General features: G+C 53.5%; 1 protein-coding gene across 3 annotated transcripts in view; it reads left to right on the top strand.

Moving 5' to 3' along the window:
• Positions 1 to 14189, top strand: part of RNF220 (ring finger protein 220) — a 225314-nt gene that overhangs the window by 136091 nt on the left and 75034 nt on the right. For all 3 annotated transcript variants that reach the window (XM_075710553.1, XM_075710552.1, XM_075710550.1), the window contains one exon: positions 1894 to 2023. In XM_075710553.1, coding sequence (XP_075566668.1) covers positions 1894 to 2023 — 130 coding nt within the window. The remainder of the gene's footprint in view (positions 1 to 1893; positions 2024 to 14189) is intronic.

Below are 14189 nucleotides of genomic sequence, written 5' to 3'. Positions count from 1 at the left end.
TGTGTCCTCCCCAGCAGAAGAGTGGTGGGGACGAGGAGCCAAAGTGCCTGGGGTCTGCCCAGAGGAGAGACTGGCTGGGTTTTCCTCGTGGCTCTGCAAATGGGGGAGTTCCCAGTGGGTGGAGAAGCTGGGGAGGTAGGGGATGCCCCATAGCACTGGCCTGCTCCGACTTGTCCCTCGTGCCTCAGTTTCCCCCACCTCCTATAGGGAGGCTGAGGAAAAGGGCAGGCAATATCCTGGTGACAGCCCCGCTCCCTCCAGGCACGTAACGCTGTGTCCTGCTGGAAGGCAAGGATGAGCCAAGGTGACTCTCAAACTTACTTCAGACCCTTCCTCTCGTTAAATGTCTGCACCAGGCAGTTACACAGGGAGCAGCAGGGACCCAGTAAAGCCGCTCGCACCAATGTTTTATACTTTGAGAAGGTCTATTCCTTTAATGGGGATTCATTTAACTGGGCTCTGCCATCGTTAGGAGCCATAAAATGGCACCTTTTGGCTCCTGATTGGAAGGCCATGGTGCACGCAGCCCCCTCGTATCCAGTGCTGGCTGCTTTATTGTGCATTACTGCCTCTCACTCGGATTTAACCAATTTGATCCATGTCTAATACATAAATAAATAATCCAGCAGGAGGGTTCACATTAGATGACAACAGGCGGCTATAAAGCATGTTTCTCCCCGGTGGAGCCATCTGAGCTGGGCTCCGCACGCCCTCTCATGAGCAGAGCTGCTAATACAGCTGGGAGAGGGGGGCCTGGAGACCTGCAGGCTTCTCTATTTTATTGAAAGTTCATTGTTTGCTTTAGAGTTTTATTTTATGTTAAATAGACGCTGTATATTCCTTACAGAGGGGGCAATAAAGTTTCCGAGCTGGAGGAAATTGGCGTAGGAGCAGAGAGTGAACCAGGGAGATGTGGCTGGGCAGGGAAGCGGCGGGGAGGATTTGGGGTGAGGAGGGTGTGAGGCAGTGCCCCACTTCCAGGGCAGCCCCAGGGCTCATCCCAGATTGGGATCGGGGTCCGCAGGCACCCCCAGATCTCACTCAGGGATGATGCAGCCCCAGAGGACTCGGGGTGAGGGCAGTTGTGGGGTCTGGAGCTGCTGGTGGTGTAGGGAGGGCGAGGGGCCCCATCCCAGCCCGGGGGCAGCACGAGCAATCCCCGGTGACCGCTGGGGCAGCCATGCCGAGCATCTGGACCTACTCCCTGCCATCCACAGCCAGCGCCGTGGGGTCTCCTCTGCCTCCCAAACATTGTGTGCCCATGGAGAATCGCTCTGCCCTTTGGGCGGGTCATCCTGACCCACCTGACTTCAGGAATGCCGAGGAGGATGAAGATGGCTCTTCTTAATTTACTGTTATTAGTTAACAGGAACAGTAGGTAGTGCAGTGTCATCCGTCTGCCACGAGCCACGCTGTCTGCCCTGCAAACTGGGGGAGCCAGGGTTGCACAGGGTCGCTCCTGAAATGTGGCTGTTGCTGCTCTCCCTGTAAGACTGGAGCGCCCACGGCCGGGGCTGGGATGCTCTTTTGCCAGTTGCTGTGCCACTGCAGAACAGAGCCAGTCCCTGCCCCAGGGAGCATGGGGTGTGGAGAGAAGTGTTCAAAAAACAGGTAGATGTGGCACTTCGGGACATGGTTTAGTCTAGTCTACCCTTGATTGGCTTAGAGTAGACTTGGTAGTGTAGGTTAATGGTTGGACTGGATGATCTTAAAGGTCCTTTCCAACCTAAACGATTCTATGATTCTAAGATTCTATGAAATGGGGCTATACCAGGAGAAAATCCCCTGGTTTCAGACCTCAGCTAGAACAGGAACCAGGGCAGAACGCAGGGAATGCTGATTGATGGCAGCCGATCAGAGCTAAAGCTTTCTCCCCTCTTTTCCTCCCCGCAGGCAAAAAGAAAGCGACTTTGTTTGACAGCCAGGCTCCAATCTGCCCCATCTGCCAGGTCCTCCTTCGCCCTGGGGAATTGCAGGAGCACATGGAGCAGGAGCTGGAGAAGCTCACCCAGCTGAACATCAGGTAAGCAGCTCCCTGCGGTCCACCAGCATCCCCAGTTAGCCAGCCGGGGCACACGCAGATGGCAGAGGAGATGGTGGTACCCACAGCTACCAGATATGGGAGATTTAGTGCTAGCCAGCAGGGCGGAAACATTTCCCTGGAATTCACCACAATGGTAAAGCCAGGCAGAAATGGCCCCCAGAGAGCACAGACACCCCTTTCTCCAGGGATGTGTGTTTGGGTGAGCAGCTCTCATATCGCTGATGTCCCGTGATGGAGCAGGCCTGCAGCAATGGTACACACTGCCCCTCAGCCGCCTGCAGCTCCCTTCTGCTTTCCCCAGCACAGCAAAGTCCCCTATTCAAAAAAATAATAATAATAATTACATTTTAACTGCTAGCAGTTATTTAGGAAATGGCTGCAGCCAAGGGTTGGCAGATCCCTGCCCCTGCCTTAATAAAACTCAGCAGCCTTGGAAAAGAGCGTGTTTATTTCAATTATTAATGAATTCCCCGGTCATTAAAAGGTGAAGAAAGGAATCAAACTGCCGACTAGAAGCAAAGCTACGTCACCAGGTGGTCGGAGAGGAGGGAGAGCGCGTGTGTCAGAGCGTGCGCGTGTGTGCGTGCGCGCGTGTGTGTGCGCGCATGCCAGGGCAAGGGGGTGCACATGGCTGTGCATGGTGCAGAGGGTGCAGAATCCGTCCCTGCCCAGCTTGGATCTTCTTTGCAACCGAGCAATAGCTGTTGCAGATGAATGGAGAAGGAGGAAGCTTTAGCTAGAGAAAGAGAGACATCCCCAAATGCGTCCAGGCTGAGATCTCCCAAATTTGGCACCCGCAGCCTCAGGCTGAGACCCGCATCCCCCACGCATTGCACAGGAAGATGGAGAAGGGGGCGGAGGGGGGCAGGGAACAGCCAGCCCATTTATCCCCCGCGACACCCAGTCCCCTTGCGAGTATAATTTATGGTGTAATTTGGGCTGCATCCAACTTAATAAAGGGCCACTGCAAATTAGTGAACAGGTTTAAATGAACAGAAGCAATTAGTGCTCGGAGGAGCCCATCAAAGAAGTTGGGCCAATATGAGAGTGAAACTGAAACCGCAAGCCAGGAGCGGAGGCTGGCTGGCGCGAGGCGGTGATGGGAAGGTGGCGTTTAATGGGAAAGGAAAGGAAACCCTAAATCATAAAGCATGACAAGGGCCATTGTGGGCCAGCTGACAAATGAAAAAGAATGGCATTATTCCTTTAAATAACAGCAGCAGTTAGAGAGGAGACAGCTCTCCCTGGCTTGCCCTCGCTTCCCTGGCCCGCTCCGCTCGGCCACGCAGGCGGCGAAGAAGAATCAGAGGTCTTTATTAATTATTAAATAACGACTCCCTCCGTAGCATGATAGATAACATTCAATCTAGTCGATGGATTCAGGCAATGGAGGCTAATCTGTAACACAGCAGCTCTGCGCGGGGACGGTCTCTCCCAGTCTCGGAGGGGAGCGACGCAGGGGCCAGCCGGCAGCGGCAGGCAGGGCGGGCAGCAATAGCGGGCAGGGCGGGCAGCAATAGCGGGCAGCGGGACGCAATAGCGGGTTGAGCTCCTGTGCGCTGCCCGCCTCTGGCAGGGCGGCTCAGTCTAGCGGGTGGCCCCATCTCCCATTCCCCCACCTTTCCCGCCTGGAGGAGCCGGGAGCAAGAACACATCAACAAGAGGAGAGAGAAACTAATAATGATCTCAAATAACCCAATAAACATAAAAATAAAATGTAGGCCTATAAACGTGACGGGCACCGGCAGCCCTGGCCGCTCCCTGCCAATACCGACTCGTTACCGAAATGGCTGAGCAGCTGTTACTTATCAGTCTGATGGGGAGAAGCGAACCGGGGGGCTGCTTTCCAAGGGCCTTTTTTTTTTTTTAATTTAAAGAGGATGCAGCCAATCATGGCTTGTGCTGTTAAGTTTTAATAAACCTTAATGATTTGCAACAAAATCATAAATTTCCAGCGCTCGGGGTTAGGAAGGCAGATCCCCTCCTGTCCGCTGAGCCTGCAGCACGAGAGACGTGGTGGGCGTTGCATCAGCTCCCGCTGCGGCACCGGGGCTCCCCGTGTGCCGGGATCTCCCCTGAGAGAGTGCGGCCGCGGGGCTGCGTGGCGGGGTGAGCCAGCCGAGATGCTGCCGTAGGGCCGGATCGAGAGGAGGGGAGAGGCTGGTGGAGAAACAAGGCGGAGGGGCTGCCCTCCTCCATCGCCTCTGCCGGGCGTTGAGCACTCACGTGGGCTTTCAGGCATCACCGAAGCGGGGAGCTCAGCATTGCTCAGAGGAGGGCAGAGGAAGGGAAGGAGGAAAAGGGATCCCTCCAGATGATCACAGGAGCTTCTTGGGGCTGAGACACAAAGGAGCTGTAGGAGCCACCTGGATGATGCTACCCATGGTCCCAGCTCACCAGGAGCCTGGGGTTGCATCCCACCCACACCAATGCACCCCTTGCTCAGCTGGCAGGGATGGGGTTTGCTATCCCCTAGGGACAGGGACAGTCCTTCTTCCCCACGGGCAGTGCCCGTGTGACCATCCTGGCCTCAGGGCAGGGACATCTCAAGGTCTACCCAGCTGGAGCATCACGCAGCGAGGCAGGAGGAGCCATGCTGAGCCACAGGGGGCAGCACCCACCCATGCCAAGGGACTGTGCGTGCCCAGGGGATGGACACTGGCTGTGGGACCGGTGATGAACATCACCCAGGAGGATCCAGCCCTGGTGCAGGGTCAAGTTTTCCCTTGAAAAAGCAGACCTGAGTGGGAACGAGGGACCTGAGTTTCTTGCTCTGCTGCCTTCTTGGTGTGTCCAGTCTCCCAAAGCACAGGGAGAGACCTGCTTGTGCTCACCCCATGGCTCCTCCGCCCCACGAGGGTCTGGCCGAGCCCCATGCACAGCTCTGTGTGGCGAGGCAAGGCTCTCTGAATGCAAATTTCATTTCTGAGCCACTGGCGCTGTTTCAAGAGCCGGCAGCCTCCGAGCCCTTCTCGGTGTTACATATGTAACAGCCTCATTGAACTTGACATGTCAAATTCAGGCCATTTGTGCAAAATCTCCCTTTAATAATACCGTTTCATTTCGCTCAAATGAGACTTGAATGCATGTAAAATGGAAAAGGATATTTAAGCGCTAACATTAGGCAGATGTCTTGCCAGAGGCCGATTGAATATATGAGATTTTGAAGTGCTTAACACGTTTTCGGTGCTCCCTCTTAGAATATGTCACCTGGCTTTCTTTTTTCTCCCCCTCCCTTCTTCCCCCCCCCCCCCCCCCTTTAAGTGAAGGGTATAAATTGAAAGAAAACAAAACTACAAGCCTTGGTTTTATGGCGTTTAACTCTTGCCAGGCAAGACTGTTGGTATTCCCCTTCCAAAGAGAAATTACCTAGTAGCTCACCTTCACAGAGCACAAGCACAAAGCAGCAGAGAGCGGGAGGCGGGCAAGCGGCAGCCCCATGGCGTTGTGCAGAAGGGATGCTCTCCCTGCTCTGCATGTGCAGCTCAGAGAGCAAAAGGTGCCGATCCCCAGCTGAGCAGCTAAGTGCCACCAAGGTAAAAATAAGAAATAATTACAGCGACCCTCTGTGTACGCCAGTGCCCTGTGCCCCAGCCAGGCTGGTCACTGCAGAATACATGAATATTCCTGGCCTGTGTGCATGAAGCTTATCTGTGCGCTAGATGCAGGTCTCCTATCCTCACTCGATTTATATTCACCTGTTTTACACCTCATCCGTATTAAAGGCTTGCAATAAAGCACACTAAAATGTGAGACTCTCTGGAGCTGTCAATGGCCCCAACTCCAAGCTTCGGCTGGTGCTTTGGCTGCAGAAGCATTTCCCCAGCCCAGGGCCACCCAGGGAATACAGGCAGGCACAGTGTTCGAGAGAAGCACCCATGGGTGTTCCTCAGGACAGGCACACACATACACATCCCTGTGTGCATACGAGTGTATCACTCCATATGTCGCTGCAGGTAAATAACTATGAGCAGAGGTGGTGGTGTGCAGGGGGACCCTTAAACCCTGCCTGTTGCTCCCCAGGCAGTGACCAGAGAAGACACCCTGCTGATGGTGGGGAAGGCTGGGTGGAGAAGGGGCAAGTTTGGGGCTGTGGTTTGAGTTTGGGGTGGGAGAGAAGATGAATTTGAGGACAGAAGAGGAGTGAAGGTGACAGTAGGAGCTGTGGACCCCACCTCAGCTGATGGTCCCCAATGTGTCCATGGTGCTTTCTAGAGTTTGGGGAAGAGGCATTTATTGGCCATTTAAAGAACCTTAGGAAGTCACATTACAAATATTACAGTTGCTGAGTCAAGCACCTGAAGGTTGGGAATGTGCCTTTGGATGCAGTGGTTTTAATAACATGATGCTCTGTTCTTGAATGTGCAATGCTCTTTTTAAAAAAATTTATTTGGCAGGGGGCATTTTTATTTCCCTGTGTGACAGCTAGCAGATTCTTCCCTGCATTACCAGCTGAAAACCTATGCTTCAGAGCTGTGATTTCACCTTCCCAAAAGGATGAGGTGTATCATTACAGCTGAGGAATGGTCCAGAGAGGGTGGAGCAGTGAGTTGGACCATGCTGGCTCTGTTCCTGCTTTTGCAGCAGAAGGACGATGCGAGCTCAGACAGGACTGTCTCAGCTCTTTCCCCTTATTTAAAGGGGTTTCTAAGTTTAGCAGATGTAGCCACCAGTATCCTCATGCCATGTTGTAGTATTACCCGTGCCTGTGCTATGGCACCCTGGGGCTGGGCATGGCTGCGCAACAGCCGCCCGGGGTGCTCGGCAGGTGCCTCCAGCGATGGATGTGCTTGGGTGGGCAGATGGGGGATGATGCTGCTCTCACAGTGCCCCATGGCTGTGCAAACTCTCCCCTTCTTCCCTTTCTTTCCTCCACATTAAATGCTTAATCTGAGCACATTTGTATTTTGAAGCCCATGCCCAACTGCTGGCTGTTCCCAGCCTGGGCTAGCAGCTCTCATTGCTCCTTGCCACCGCACTGGGAGCGTGGGGAGACATCCCTGTGCACCCAGCATCTCAGGAGCTACTGATTCCCCCTGATGACCTTTCTGGTGTGTCCAGGAATAATTTCTCTTCTGATTCTCTGATTACAAAACATTTCCCGAAACACAGAGGGCACCGGGGTCTCTCACCTTGGTGCAGATGGAAAGTGCTGCGGGCTGTTTTCTGGTGACCTCAAAGATACTGTTGCAAAGAGGGAACCAAATAGTGTCAGGGCAGAGCAAGAGCAGAGGGAAGGCCTGTTTCAAAGCAGGTGAAATGCCCAGACAGGGGATTTAGCCTGACTCTTGGAGCCAGCTTTTATTCATGTTAGAGGAAAGGAGCCAACCACGGGACTGTGGCAGCTCCAGCTCCTGTAGCAGCTCTCAGTGCACCTTTGCCCAGGCTTAAATCTTCCTTCGGCATCCCTCTGAAGCTTTCTCTCCCTCGTTTGCACATGTGCTCTTTTCCTCTCACTCTTCTTAATCCTCCCTCCCTTGGCAGCTGAGGTGGAAGCAGAAAGTGCTGCCTCAGTGCCTGGCACTGCGCTGAGCACCCTCACCCTGCTGCAGGGGGGCTTCAGCTCAAGGTGTCTTTATGCGGAGAGGCACAGCGGTAGCTCTGCTCGGGGGACAGAGGCAGCTCTGGGCCTGGTGGGATAAGAAATAAGGAGGAAGCTGGCAATATAGTTAAAACATGGAGACTGTGGGACCTTGGGAGATGGCATGGTCACTCCAGGCAGTGTCACTGTCCTTGAGGGATGTCTCCAGGCATCTGGAGACACATCCTGGATTTCACATCCTTTCACAGGCTGCTTTCCCAGTATTTCATAGTCTTTCTGATTGAAGTCATCCCATGCTCACCCCCCAGAGCCTGCACTGGAGACTGCTGCTGATGGACGAGGAGAGAAGCACACCAGCCCTGTGGTCCCTGCACGCCCAAGTGACAGGGGCTTTCTGTGTTACCCCTGGTCAGGATAAGGACCCAGAGCAAGTTACGAGACATGGCTCTGCCCCCTCTCCTGCTCGGGGAACCCTGTGTTTAAATACGGCTGCTCCTCACACTGCCCCAGGCAAGGGTTTGCTTCATTTCCGCGGGATCTGCTGAGTGCTGTGTTGTCCCAAAGGGCCCTTGGAGGAGACCTTCCCGGGGCCAGCGCGGGTGGCTGCTCTGGGAAGGGCGAGCGGCCGCGCTGCCAGGCCTGGCAGGATAAATAGAGTGTGTAAAACCTGAATTAGCTCTGTTGTCATGTGTCACATCAGGGTCATGGCTCTTGCCTCAGGTCTCCTCGATTTATGCCTGGGGACTTTAACTTGATGGCCAGGTACTTCCCCAGACTTCTTGTGCAGCGAACACTGCAGGTCCCCCAGCCTCTGAGTGAGTGAGAATAGAGACGTGTTTGAGCAAGAAGGGTTTCTTTTCCAAAGCCCCATCGAAATACATGCTAATTCCCTTCCTTGCATGCGGTAGGCACCTGAGAGTGCTCCAGAGAGGGCAAGGAGCACTGGCCAACAAGTGAGATTGCAGCTGGGGAAAAGCAGGCGTTGCAACCTCCTGCTCCTCAACTTCTGTCTTGTTTCTTCCTTCTTTTCCCCTCTTCTTTTTCCACCTTCTTCTTTTCCTTTCTTCCCTTTCTCCCCCTCTTCTTCCCCCTCCCTCCCTCTCTCCCCACCCCCCGGTATCAAAGCGACATCTCCAAGCCAAGTACTTTTAATTTCGCCCGTGGCCCTTGCTGACACGGTGGATATGCACAGCAAGTTAAATTCCCGCCTGATCAATAAAGCAGAAGCAGTGTGTCCGACTGGTCGATATTTTTTTATCTGTCTTCAGCCCAGTCCTGCTGATGACAGCCCCCTGCGCTTCAGCAAAGGCACTCAAGGGCATCGGGCTTTGGCAACACAGCTCTTTTTTTTATTTAAATTAAAAAAAACCCCAGATGCCTACAAAAAAAAAAAGTTCACGGAGTTTGGCCTTTGCTTAATAACATTTTATGATTTATCTTAATTTTTAATTGAAAAAAATTTGCGAATTAATTGATTTCTGGGACTTGCCAATTAACATTGTAATTGGGTGCATGATAAATTTCGAGGGAGCATCATTTTTCTCCCTCTCCCCCTTGTCACCGAGAAGGGGAATCGCGAGGGCAGCTGCTTCCTATCCGTACGCCCCCCACTCCTTCTCGAGGTGCTGCTGCCCTCCTCCCCCCTTCCTACTGTATCTTAAAAGAAGGAACAAGAAAGCTAATAAAGTCGTGTTATTAGAGTCTCGCCAGAGGTGACCCCTCAAGGCATAAATCCAGGCCGGGGAGATGGTGGGGACAGGTACTATTAAGTGCCTGACAGTGCTTTGCGAGGCGGGACTGGGTCCCTCCCCTGCAGCACCCTCTCCCCGGGCCGTGGGGAAGGCGGCTGGCCAGCCCAGGGCTCCCCTTGGCTTTTCCGGAGGGCCCTGGCACCCCCCGAGGTGTTCAACCGAGCAGTTCATTACCTGTGATGTCTCACCGGTGCTCTCCCCGTGTGCGAGTCCCGGCATGCATGAGCCTCCGAGCCCAGCTGCTCCAGGGAGAGACCCAACCCCAGCACCAAGCATCCAGGTACCGGAATGGACGCTTCCCACAGCGCGTGCAGCATCCAGGGTTTGCCCCGCAGCCAATGTCCCCCAGCAAAACCAGGCTGCTGGGGCGGGTCTGGTCCTTGGGAGCTGCTGCTTTGTTCTGGGAGCTGGAGCACAGGAGAGGTCATTTGCATCCTGCTCTGTCCCAAGCCCCCCAGGGAGCGGGTCCTGCCCCACGGCAGCAGCAAGGCATCCCCATGCCACCCCATGGCAGAGGTCTTCCATGTGGGACCTCAGCTCCATGGTCACGGGTTTCCAAATTCAAGGCGCAGATGCAACTCCAGGTGCGTGGGAAGTGGCATCACCTGAAGCTTACGCCAGCAGTGTGACTCCTGCCAGATTTAAATTAAACACGCTCCATCACCGGAGAAACCCACCTGGAAGTGTCAGCTTCTTGGTGATACCCGAGCAGGGCACAGGGCTACCTGCCACCACGGGGCAGCTAACAGGGTCACGTCCCCACATGGGGTGCAAGAAGTGGGTGAGCTAGCTGTTGCCAAAATGAGGAGTGAGGAAACGGTGTTGTGCCAGAGCAGGGAGAGAGAACAAGCCACACCTGGGGGGACCGAGATGGAAAGTGGAAATACCAAATAAATTAAAGAGTGCCTGGTGTCTCTAGGGCTTCTCCCACCTACTTCACATGCTGGTATGGATCACCTCATCGCAGTCAGCTCAGGTGTCCCATGCACGGTCTAAAGCTCATGAGCTGGGATGGGGCTTTGCTGTGCCGTCCTTCAGCCCCCGCTACAGCCCAGTGTGTGCAGGGGGTGAAGGACGCCAGCCCCGGTGGAGGGTCCCAGGCTTCCCTGGCAGAGCCGTGGCTCTCCCCACCGGCCGGGACACCAGAAAGGCCGGGATCAGCCCAGCTCCATGTCTGCCAGTGTCAGCAGCAGGGAACCATGGTGGAGCAGAGGGAAATTTATGAGGAGAGGAGTCTGTTTATTATCTAGCAAACGTGGTGCTGCTGATACCATGGATTTATCCTCTTTCATCCCCCCTCTGATTTGTGTCCCTGCCCCTCACTGTGGCAGATTAATCACAGACAGAAAGGGAAGAGAGACCCTCCAGCTTCCTCCCGTGCACTCAGAGGGTGGCAATGACAGCAGCCTGGACCCTTCATCCACGGCTTCTCCAGCAGAGAGAGCACAAGCCATGCAGCCCCTGTCCTGCTTAGAGATGCCCCAGTCCTCCCACAGCAGACCCCAGGGGAGGCAGAGCAGCTGGGTGCTGCCCATAATCCATGGGTGAGAGCACTTCTCATGGGTCAGGGCTTCCAGGGTGGCACAGCGGGTGAGAAAAATTGTGGGTCATGTATTCCCTCGTTCATGCAATGCCCTGAAAGTGCTATGAACGCTCCTTGAAGTGGCTTCGGACCTGCAGTACCCACAGCCCGTTCCCTGACTCCAGGGCACAGATTTGCAGGCTGGGGTTTGGGACCTCAACAGCCAAAGCCTTCCTCTGCTCCTGACTCCCAGGGCAGCGGGAGCCCTGGGAAGGGATGCTTGGAAACCCAAGGGTGAGAAATAAATCTTCGGTCAGTTATTTGCCCTGAAGCAATGCATGCCTTCTGCGGAGGCTCTTCTGAACTGCCACGTGAGCTAGGAATAATTAAACAGTCATTACAGCCGCAGTAGCAAAGAGCCCCCCAGATCAATCTAATGCATGACCTTTCCCTCTGACTTTTCTCTTTATTTTTCCAGCCACCTCCTTTTCAAATAGTGGGAGAGAAGTGAAACAACCCTCCTACCCCAGCCTCCTGCTTCACCCTGCACTAGTGGATCATCACATCCTCACCCAGAAATCTGTCACCCCCCCCGAGCAGGGGCTCCCAGCAGGCGCATGGGGTACCAGGGATTGATAAAGAGAAACCCGAGCAGGGGAGAAAGAGCCAGGGGTGTGAATGGGACAGAGCAAATAGGGGATTTTAGTGTGGTCAGGTCATGCCACAGTGTTTTATGATCCTGCTGCATTTCTGCTGCAGCATCATCTCTTTGGGGGAGGCGGGTGGTTGCCCCGCGGGGTCACGTTTGTCACAGCTGACCGTGCTGGGCACTGAGGTCTCACAAATGCTGACTGGGGGAGCATTTAGGAAGCACGGCTGGGACTGTAGGTGCAGACTGTTTCTAGTCCTGACTCCAGCATCTTTGGCAACTTTTACCATCACTTGGCCCCTTCACCCATCATCGGATGCAGGAGATCTAAGCAGCACTTGGAGCAGGTGCCACTAGCAGAGCCACGGCAGGTTAAAAAATCCCGGTGTGCTTCCCCTGATGGCATGGATCACACCTGGCCGCACCGGGGGCTGTCACCTGTGGCTAGGTGAGGATTTGGCCTCATGTATTTAAAAAAAAAAAAAAAAAAATCAAACTCCCTTTTCCTTATTTAGGCTTCAAGTGACACTTCCACTTATTTAAACTGGCATTCACAAAAATCCAATTCCCTCTCTACCCGGCAACTGCTTATTTACAGCTGGTGTTCCCATCCGCACGGCTCTGCGGGCAGCTTGCTCCGCTGCTGGGGCTCCCGTCCCAAGGCTGCGTATTTGAGCCGCAAGTCCTGCAGATAAAAAGAAATTGTTTCCACTGGATTTTTTTTTTTTTTTTTTTTTTTTTAAGAAATACATCAGTTGGCCATGGCTTGTAGAAACCTTTTGGCTTTGCGGGATCTCATGTGGGAGCTGCATGTGCTCTGGCTGGTGCCCATCAAATTCAGAGGGTTGCTGAGGGTTGTTCTGTGGAAGAGTTGCAGAGCTGGAAGACACCAGCTGCATGGCAGCAGCCCTCTTACCACCTCTTTAAACCTCTTCTGGCTGCAATGTCCTTAAGAGATGAGCACAAACAACTGTAGCTGCCCAAGCTCAAGGAACTTCTTCTCTTGCAGTTGTTATTAATTACATGTGGGGAGTACGGCCGGGGGGCTGCCATGCCAGGCATGGAGCTCAGCCCATCCTTGACAGATGCTCTTCATAAGACCTGCCTTGCCCTGGGTGGGGGCTCTGCAGAAATCTCATTTGAACATGCTTGGGGAGCCTAAGCAGCAGCGGTAGGCTATGGCACGGTGTCGGAGCTGTTCCTGGCCTTTCTGTTGCTGCGCTGAGACTTCAGGCAAGACCTGTCACTGCTCTGTGCCCACATTATCCCCCTGAGCACATCTCTGTCTGTCGGTCTCCTTACATTGGCAAACATTTGAGCCGTAGTTACAATTACAACAGAGCTTTCTAAGCCTTGCTCCAGGATGATGTGGTGATGCCCTGGTGCCGGCACAGTCAGCGTGTGCGCTTGACCAGCATAAGCAGTGCTTAGCAACAACTAAAACATCAGCGTGTTATCAACATTATTCTCATACTAAAGCCAAAACACAGCACTATAGCAGCTACTAGGAAGAAAATTAACTATATCCCAGCTGAAACCAGGACACAAGGCATCTCCCATGGAGAGCAAGCCTTCCAGGCTTCTGCTTGTCTCCTGACTCGGGCACCCAGCAAACTTCTCTTTTCTTTTGGAGGAAAGCTGAGATTCCTACAACAGCTTGCAAGAGGAAAGGCTTAAAGGAAAAGGAGAAGTACCACCTTGCTCATGCTCACTTAGCCTTCATCTCATGCCCTGGGTTCTCCATGTGGGAAGCAGCAGCTTCTGTTCATGGAGATGATAAGGGACCACTCCCTGCATATTGCTTTGGTTTTTTCCTATGGCAAGCACACCCTAAAAGGCAGGACCGTAATAAAAAAAAAAACAAAACAAAACAAACCCTGAAGGTCATTGTGTGTAACAGCAACCATGGCAGGGGTAGAGAAACCCCAAGATGGTGGGTAAGGAGGGCACGTATTTGGCGTGCTGAGCTGCCCTTTGGGACATCATGACTGAAGTGTTGGGTCTGAACAGCCCCTTGGGGCTGTCTCAAGGAGATGCCAGGGGATTCCCAGTTGCATGTAGGGATGCTCTTAACCAAATCCCTGTCTAGCGTTAAAAGACATCTGCATGTCTGTGGTATAGCCTGAGTCTTGCTTTCATTGTGGAGCGCCTTGTGAGAGTAAATGTTCCTCTTAAAGCTGATGTGCCCTAATATAGAGGAGGGATGCGTCCCCGGCGAGCGCCCCAGGGTGCGTGGGGACCTGGCCGTGCAGCTCTCGTTAACGTTAACGGGTGACACAGCTGCAGGGCTGGGCAGAGCCCTCCAGCAGCACCAGAGCAGGGACCTTATTTTGTCCCCACAGAGGCGCAGGGCACCCAGACACGTGGAGATGCATGAATGCACTGCCAGAACTGGTGCCGCAGCCCTGAGACAGGGAAGCAGCGAGGAAGCAGCCTCATACCACTTGGAAATACAAAGTTGTCAGGAGAGAGAGAAGGAGGCTGCCCAAATCGCTGGGTCTTTCCAGGGCATTTCTTGTCGTCTTTGGTACTTTGGGGGGGTTGCCTAAAAGGGAAAGAAGTTGTTTTGCTGTAATGAACTAGATAAACAATTCCCCAAATAGATTAAAACTAACTGTAACTTATAAAAGCGGGTAGTAATTATATTTTATTAGCTAGCAAAACACCATTTTTTTATTTCG

Source organism: Pelecanus crispus, chromosome 5 (assembly GCF_030463565.1).
Source record: "Pelecanus crispus isolate bPelCri1 chromosome 5, bPelCri1.pri, whole genome shotgun sequence".
Classification (NCBI taxonomy): domain Eukaryota; kingdom Metazoa; phylum Chordata; class Aves; order Pelecaniformes; family Pelecanidae; genus Pelecanus; species Pelecanus crispus.
Note: the sequence above shows the minus strand (reverse complement) of the source record. Positions and strands in the feature narration are given on the sequence as shown.